General features: G+C 48.7%; 1 protein-coding gene across 1 annotated transcript; it reads left to right on the forward strand.

Annotated features, from left to right (window-relative positions):
* Positions 1 to 6,666: 6,666 nt before the first annotated feature.
* On the forward strand, positions 6,667 to 8,278 carry AICDA (activation induced cytidine deaminase). Its single transcript, XM_041460631.1, has 4 exons — positions 6,667 to 6,852; positions 7,320 to 7,590; positions 7,751 to 7,866; positions 8,163 to 8,278. Exons 1-4 carry the CDS (start codon positions 6,667 to 6,669, stop codon positions 8,214 to 8,216), a joined length of 627 nt encoding a protein of 208 aa, XP_041316565.1. The 3' UTR covers positions 8,217 to 8,278.
* Positions 8,279 to 8,586: the final 308 nt, after the last annotated feature.

Raw genomic sequence — 8,586 nt, forward strand, 5'->3', positions numbered from 1 at the left:
GTGTCTGAGCAAGGGCACTGCCTTTGTGTTGGGTCTGTCATTCTAAGCAGGGTGAGGAATCTTTGTGGAGTGAACACACTGCAATGTGTGTGTAATAAATAAGCATTTTGATGCATAGTCTCAGGCTTAGTATATGCTCATATTAAGTGAGCATATTCTATGTGCCTATAATAAATAAGCATAACAGCTTATTTATGTGCCAGTGCCTTAGTGCAAGGAGCTCCACCATTCCCCTGCTCAGCATCTCTGTGCAAGTCAGTGGCCGTGGTGCCTCAGCACTTGTGGAGCAGAGAAAGTCTTTCTGTTTGAGGTTTTCTCTTGAGGCCAGGGGAAGCAGGTGTCTGTGTTTCTTGTGTTCAGTGCAAAACCAACCAACTGGTGACAGAGGCGCTACTTTCAAAAGGTGATTTCTGAGCAAAGGGTGAATGGAAAAAATAAATATATATTTATAATACTATGCACCAACACATGACTTCCTGTTGACTAAACAAGCAACCTCTCCTCTGCTTTGGGGCTAGATAATTTAAATTATTCACTGTATTTTTGCTGTCTAATTTCTTGGTAATTTGCTTTCTGAATCTTTCGTAAAAGTAATGGTGGCATTTCTCCTCTCACCCCACCTTACACCTGACCACTGCTCTTCAGCCAGTAGTTATTTCCCTGTTCTCACTCCAAGAGAGAAAATAAAGCCCTAAGCACAAGAAACCAGAACATTCTTCCATGATCCCGAAAAGCTGGAGCAGTGCCTCTTGCTAGATAACACTCCAAACACAGCAGCACAGGGACCCTCTCCAGCCTTCCCCACCAGCCTTTAACTGACCCAGGCTTTGATCAGAAACTGTGGTGGAGACATCTTCAGTGTTTTCTTCTCCTATCTCCAAAGAGGTTTTCATTGAGCAGAAAGGACACAAAACTGAAGTGGTCAGCATATCCCCTTGGGTATTAGCTCCCAGCCTATGCCTGACACATGTAACAGATTTGGCAATTTACAACCAGGGAGAAAGCTGGACAAGCAACCAGATCAGGGATCAGTGACCTTTCCATGGTTTGCCAAACTACTTTTTTTTTTTTTTTTTAACCAGAGGAGGTGTGACATCTGCTAATGAGCAAAATCTTGCTGTGGCAAGAGAGTGCAGCTCCTGTTTTAGGCGGAACTGCATAGGTCCCTCTTGAAATGTTCCCTAGACTTGCTACAAGACACTAAAGCACATCCACACCAGCAGGGATGCTCTGGGGATTAGAGATAGAGGCAGAGAATCTCTGCCACTGACTTTGTACACTTGGACCTCACATGTGAAGGAAGTTAGCAGTCTAAATGAAGGGCATTAGAAAGCCTCCAGCAGTGCTTAGACTTGAGAGCCTTTCCACTAATTATAGTTCATCTGTTCGTTCATCCATTCTTTCTTTTTTATCTCTGTGGAGAGCAAAGAAACTCTCAACATTTAAGGGAAAGAGCATGTTTTAAACATGGAAGGACAAATTCTACTTACAGGCAGGACCAGACAAAGAGCCTAGTTATACATTTTATGAGACTTGACATGTAAAACCTTTGAGAAAATAATTTGCACTAATTACACTTATGAGGAGGACCAGGCTGGCCATGGAGATATTTCTTGACTCCTTTCAAAGTAGAAAATTTATATAAAATTTTGTGCAAACTTTTGGCTATGAAAATTGAGAACCAGCACAAGAATAAAGGTGAATTTACTTTGATTTATTGAATGAAATGCAGACCGTTGTGACCTCTAAGAAGCAGATTTCCCAGAGTGTTTTGCTTTTTGTTTTTGCTTTTCTCTTTTTTGATGTCCTGTGTAACAAATGTGCTCTTTGAATTATTAAAAGAAAATCTAGTATTGAAGTCTGATGTGTTGGTCTGACCTAGGAGATTTGTCACAAGGTGCTATTAGAGCAAAGGCTGAAGGGGACAGCTGTTTTATTAGCCAGAGTGTTCTCTTAGGCTCTGTTAAGTAGGACAGGGATTCTCAAGGATTTCAGTCTCTTATAGCTTTGGTCAAACACTAGCAGCCAGATCCTCAAGGAGGATAATTGCCACAGCTCCTGGGACCAATGCAGCTGCCAAAATGTGTGTTCATTGAGCATGTGTCTGACCCAGGCATTTCCCTGAGGAGTAGGACAGCTCATGCCTGGGCTTTGCAGGAGCGCTTCTCCTTTTCCTGGAGTATGCTATGCTCTCTGCTCTCAAAAACAAGTCCTCTCCAACTGCAGGGCTAGAGAGTCTGCTCTGTTCTGGCAACTCATCCCTCCTTTGCCTGTTTTTGCATATACTGGTTTCACAAAGCCTTAGCATTCTGAAAACCAGTAAAATTAATAAGGAAAGTAAATCAAGCAGAGAAAAAACGAAGAACTACCCTAGCGTGAGGTAAACAAAAGCTCTGCTTCTCAGCCATGGCCCACTGGGGCAGAAGCAGAGCAGAATGTCCCCTGGCTGCTCCTCAGCCTGGCCAGCGCACGGCCCTGCCCCAGCCCTGGCTGTCCTTCAGCCCTGCACAGGGGATGGCTGCCAGGGCAGGAGCAGAGCCTGGGCAGCCCAGGGCAGTGCTGGCAGAGCAAAGTGTGTGCATCCTGAGTGCCAGCCTGGCTGTGACAGCGCAGACCTCAGGCAGGGGTGCTGACTGTCACCCTGCCACCGGCAGAGCTCAGTGCTGGTGCCAGCACCACCTGGAACAGCAGGATCAGGACCAGAGTCACTCCCCACTGGTGCTTCGTGTGCAGCCTTGCAGTGCAGGTCTGCCACCGCTCCTGGCGTGTTGACAGGGCTCAGACACCCGTGACAATGTTCAGGTGCCCAGGTGAGGCCAGCCGCTCCCTGCTGAACCCTGGGAGCTGAGTCCCTCTCACTCTCGTCTTCAGCTTCGGTGCTGCTCCATGCGACTGCCAGGCCTTTCAGGGGGTCACAGAGGAGCAGGGAAAGTCTGCCCACAAGCTGGTGCTCCCTGAGCTGCTTCCAGCAGGGTGGCTCCAGGTTGCTGCACAGAGCTGCCTCTGTGGTGGAGCAGGCAGGGTCACCACCATCCCTGCACAGCTGCGTGATGCGAAGCCCGGAGGGATGGTGTGGTTTTGCCCACATTCACACTAGTGGTACACAAGCTCTCAGCCCCCCCTCTAACCACTAGACAATGTTTCCTGCCTTGTTATGCTATTGATATTATTTCAGAATAATTTTGCAGGTGGGGGGGGCCAGTAGGTAGTGCAAGGGAGGGTGGTGACCAATGGGTGCTGAGCATCTTTCAGAACTGATGCCCCTTTGCATCTCAACACTTTTCTCTTCAGCTCCTGCAGCTCCAGAGACCCTTCTAACTCCTCCCTCAACCACACCCCGATGAAAGCCAGCAGGGAATAGATAGGGGTGAATGGGGAGGGGACACACAGGCCAGTCCACCTTTCTGTACATCAGGTCAGAGGGCTGCACAGACAGAGTCTGCAAGACAGCATCCCTGTAATCCCATCACCTGAGAGAGACCCTGGGAGTCATGGACAGGTAAAAGAAGTGCCTCTAGTTTCTTGCTCCTATGACAGATGAGAGTCTTTCTGTCACAATTAACTTTTTTTCCCTCTGGTGTTGACCATCCCTTTCCCTTTCCCCATCTGACTCACTGATATAACTCCCTGCCTGTCCTGCTCCTGCAACTTGCATCTTTGTGTCTCTGTTGTTCTTTCTCTTTGACTGTCTGCCACCTGTGCTCTTTTCCCTTTCTGTCATTTCTTTCTTGTGGCTATTCTCTGTTCCTTTCATTGTTTTTCTTTTCTAGAAACAAAGGATGATAACAGAAGGATGAACAGTCAGATGCTATCTGCTGCTTAAGCCCCTCAATCCTCTACTTGCACTGCAATTAGTCCGCGAGCTTATTATGACTAATCACTCTCCACAATTGCATACTATGCACACACTCAGGGGGCTTCACTCTGATTTCATGAATCTTTACTTGAGGAGAAGATCTCTGTTCAGGCTGCTTCTTCAGTGCCCAGGTGTAATCACAGCTCCTGTGTCCTTGCTGCTTTCCCCCTTGAGCTATGCTGCAGCCACAGGAGTTGCATGTGTATCCAGCAGTTTACACCTAGCCAGACATCTGCTCAGTTGCTCCACTCAACATCTGTTCATTCATTGCTCTGTTTGCACCAGCCATATTCTGAAATCCTCCCTGGGAAGAAAAAAAAAAACCTCTGGGATGGTGAACTCCAGAGGAAAGGGAGAAAAAGAGCTGATGCTAATGAACACTTCTTTTTGAACAAATGTCTTCTGTGATTCAAATTGTCTTCAATTTGTTTTGAAACAGAAAAATAATCTAAGTGATGGTAATTATTTTTCTGTGGTTTGGGGTCATTTCTAGTTCTTCACTCTTATTTGCATCCACATGCGACTCTGCAGGGTCAAAAACATTGAATAGAGAAAAAAGAAATTACATGGGAAAAGGGACAAATAGAAGAAGAATCAGAAACATTTTGAAAGCAAATGGTTTTGCCCAAAATTAAAAAAAAAAAAAAAATAGAAAAAGGAAGGTCTCTTTTCCGTTATGTTTTTGATGTGATAAAATGCATTTTTCCATATGGGTTTAATGAAACATCAACATAAATGTAAGTGTTTTCCGCCTGGCTTACATATTTCTTCAGCAAGCAATTGCCTTGTGCACAAGGCTCTGCTCTGTTTTCTGCAGTTGTGGCACACCCCAGGTAAGTGCTTTGCAAGCCTCTGACCTATCACACCTGTGCAATCTTCTGGGTTATCCTTTCTGGACAACCTGAGGACCTGTCACCACAGAGCAGATCCCCTCTCCAGCATTTCTGTAGCGGGGCACAGGCTTTTCTGTATCCCTGCAATAACTCATCTAAGGCTTACAAATCTGTGATGAACCACTGGTTGATAATTTTGTGGGGACACCAATGTGTGTGTGAGTGTGTTAGGAAATACACACAGGTGTTCATTTGCAAGTGTTTGGACAAAGGCAGGGAAACAGGGTGAGTCTAAGGTGGTAGGGAGTGAGTCAGCTCCAAGAGTGAGAAAGACGGTGAAGAACACACAGTGGGTATGGGAAACAGGCACACACCATGAACAGCCAGAGAAAGGGGTGATGGAATGCAGTGGGATGCGGTAGAGCTCGTGCTCTACTCCTGACACTGCAAGCCCAACAGAGCAGGACTGCAACAGTGCCTAGGGAACAGACCTCCAGGAACAGCCTCAGACTGTTGTTGGGCTTAATGAGACACTTAATGGGGATGCCTTACCCTCCTGAGTGTGTGCAGCCCTCTCTATGGACTTTCTTCTAACAGAAGACATGCTCGAATGTGATGTGCTTCTGCAGGAAAGCATGGCCATCAGCATAAAGCATGGCATGACAGAGAATGTGTGTGCTTCCTCTTTCTGTGGCAGCAGCACAGGTATTTTTGCACGGCAGGCTGAGGGAGACAGGGCAGGAAAGAGTCGTTTGCCTGTCTGTGGGACAATTAGGGGAGCAAGGGTGCCTGAGGGAGAATGTCCGTGTTGCAGGTGAGGAGCAGTAGGGAGTGACACAACCTCAAAGCACATCACTAGGTAGCAAAAGCTAAGAGGATGTGCATGACTGTATGAATGAGTACCTGGGATGCAGTGGCCATGTGTCAGGGTGCACCAGGCACAGAAGCTGCTGGAGGGGCAGAGAGGATGCCTGTTAGCTGGTCCTTAAGTGCTCTGCAGTGCTCGAGCTTTATGGTGACATTGGCAAACAGATGAAGGGTGCATACATGTGCCTAGACTCTCAGATTTAAATTCCTAACAAACCCAAATTCCCCTTTTCTACACTTCACTGGAGATCCTCCGGAAAACCCAGCTCGGTATCTCTTAAACCTACCCCGTCTTTGTGCTGAACATCAGCCTAACAGTGGGAAAAGATGACAAAGGACGTGATTATTTTTAACCTATTCACTTCTGTTTTGCATTGCTGCGGGGGAGGTGAGTATCTCACCTCAATGAACCCAGCTGCCTGTGTCCCTCCACTTGGCAGCAAGGCTGTTAGATATGGCTCATGACAACCTTACACCCTCCCTGTGCTCTTGCTGCCTCTCCCCAGCATGATCCCTGGGCACAGGAGCAGGCCCATGCCAGTCTTGATGTCTGTCTGCTGTGGAAATGGTGCTTGTGTCTGGAGAGGTGTCAGCATGCCTACCCTTTATATATTCCATCAGCTACTGGATGGCTTCTTTCCCTAGTCCTGCACACTTTCAACTCTCCTCTTTTGGGCAGTGCTTGGAAGATATTCTGTCCAGACTTCTCTGGAGAGATTCTAATTTGATCCGTCCCTTACCCCAGCGGATTTTCTGGGTTTCATATAGCAAAAATAACATCTCTTGATGGCTGAACTCCACACCCTCTCATCTTCACAGGCCTTCTCAGATGCCTTCATCCTCCTCCCTCACTGGTGTCCATGTTCTGGATATTTTCAGATATTTTCACACTCTGCCCAGCCATAGTTGCTGTTTGACTAATCACCATTAATTCACATACCATTTCCACTCACAAGGTCACCTGCTTCATCCCCAGAGTCACGTCTGCAACCTTTCCCTAGAACATTTCATGCAAATTACCGACACTCTTCTCGTACAGAGAGGCTTGGATATGAAGAGGATATTTTTGGTGCTGAGGCCTCAACTGAGACATGGTAAACTGCTGGCTGCATGAGTAAATGTAAATTCTCTCTTGTCCTCTCCTGCAGCATTCTCATGCAAAGGAGACTCTTCCTCTACAACTTCAGGAACCTGCGCAAGGCCAAGGGCCGGCGTGAAACCTACCTCTGCTACGTGGTGAAGCGCAGGGACAGTGCCACCTCGTGCTCCCTGGACTTCGGATACCTGCGCAACCAGGTAGGGGAGCACCCTGCCATCCTGTTCTGGAGCCTGCAGCTCCACTTTGCCTGGGGCAGCAGGGAGCAGAGGGCTGTGACAGCAACGCAGGCACACCTGGGCGCTGTGCTGGTACGCTCTGTTTGAGGGGCGCAGCCTCCGGGTAAAGCTGTACTTTGTGCTACCCCCGAGTGTGTTACCAGCGAGTCATCCACACTCCCTGCTGCTTTCCAGTCTCCCTACCTTCCTGCTTAGCTCCGGCCCATCCCGTTTGTACATCCCTCCACACCGGTGCCCCCAGTGCTTCTCCAGCCCTTAAGTACTACCGTGCCTTGTCCCCGCGTGTGCCGAGCCAAGAGCACTCCCCACACCGTGTTCCTCCTCCCTCACACCCCATCCACGCCAGCCCTCCCTCCCTGCCAGCCCCCTTACACCCTGCTCCCTGCCCGCCACCTGAGGCCTCGCCCGTCTCTCCCGGTTTCCCGAAGATGGGCTGTCATGTGGAGGTGCTCTTCCTGCGCTACATCGCAGCCTGGGACCTGGACCCGGGACGCTGCTACCGAATCACCTGGTTCACCTCCTGGAGCCCCTGCTACGACTGCGCCCAGCACATCGCCAGCTTCCTGCGCTCCTACCCCAATCTGACCCTCCGCATCTTCATGGCCCGCCTCTACTTCTGCGAGGACCGCAAGGCTGAGCCCGAGGGGCTGAGGCGCCTGCACAAGGCGGGGGCACAGATTGCCATCATGACCTTCAAAGGTGAGTTGTGCAGGCAGGAAAGAGATGATGAAGGGGTGTTGGGGAGACCCAGGAGAGGGGGAGAAGGTAGGGCAAGGAGCCAGAGAAGATGATGCAGAGTGTGATGATTTAGTGATCAGTGTCCTGTTGAGCACCTGTAACTCCCCCGTATCTTGCACAGATTACTTCTACTGCTGGAACACATTTGTGGAGAACAGGGAACAGGCATTCAAAGGCTGGGAAGGGCTGCATGAAAACTCTGTCCATCTTGCCAGGAAACTTCGACGAATCCTCCTGGTAAGGGCCAATTCTCGTTCTTCTTCCAGTGCCTCTTGCCTCAGCTTATTCCTCTCTTCCTCACTGTAATTCCTCTCTGCTCTTGCTGCTCATCCCTGCCATCTGCCATTTCATTCACTCATGCGTCTTCATCTTCCACATCCCTTATGCCTCTTGCCCCCACTTTCTTCATCTCTTCTCTCCTTGTTCATTTCCCCTTCTTCCACCTCTCATCCCATCTCCTGCCATTCCTTCCTCATATTTGTGGGTTCCTGCTCACTTGACAACTGACCTACCATTTCTATTTTGTCCTGCAGCCGCTGTATGAAGTAGATGATTTACGAGATGCTTTTAAAATTCTGGGACTTTGAAATGAAAGTCATCAGCAATCAGAAGACTTCGCAAACACTTGTTCTTTGATTTCCAACTCTCTCCCTTACAACAGATCTTTCTCCTCTTCCCTCCTTACATCTCTCTTCCTTCCAGCCCTGTGTCTAGAGATAAGACTATCCTTACTTTTTATTTCCAAGGAGAATTAGGCTGATCTTGTGAAGACACCTTCCCCAGGTTCAGACCTTATCCATTGCTAACTGGGAATAGCCAGGACTGCAGTGACATTGCCAGAGAGTGATTTGCCTCCCCTCAGACCCTGCAGAGCTAATCCAGGTGACCCACTAAATGGAGCTCTGGGTTTAGCCTTGCCCAGGTGGGAGCAGACAGCCTGCAGAGCTGTTTGTGTGA

The sequence above is a fragment of the Pyrgilauda ruficollis genome, unplaced genomic scaffold, assembly GCF_017590135.1.
Source record: "Pyrgilauda ruficollis isolate IOZ18807 unplaced genomic scaffold, ASM1759013v1 scaffold146, whole genome shotgun sequence".
NCBI classification, from domain to species: domain Eukaryota; kingdom Metazoa; phylum Chordata; class Aves; order Passeriformes; family Passeridae; genus Pyrgilauda; species Pyrgilauda ruficollis.

Coding starts and splice junctions, on each gene's coding strand:
- AICDA (XM_041460631.1), top strand. CDS start 6,667: ATGAGTAAATGTAAATTCTCTCTTGTCCTCTCCTGCAGCATTCTCATG. Junction 6,853..7,319: donor TCGGATACCTGCGCAACCAG/GTAGGGGAGCAC, acceptor GGTTTCCCGAAG/ATGGGCTGTCATGTGGAGGT. Junction 7,591..7,750: donor TGCCATCATGACCTTCAAAG/GTGAGTTGTGCA, acceptor TATCTTGCACAG/ATTACTTCTACTGCTGGAAC.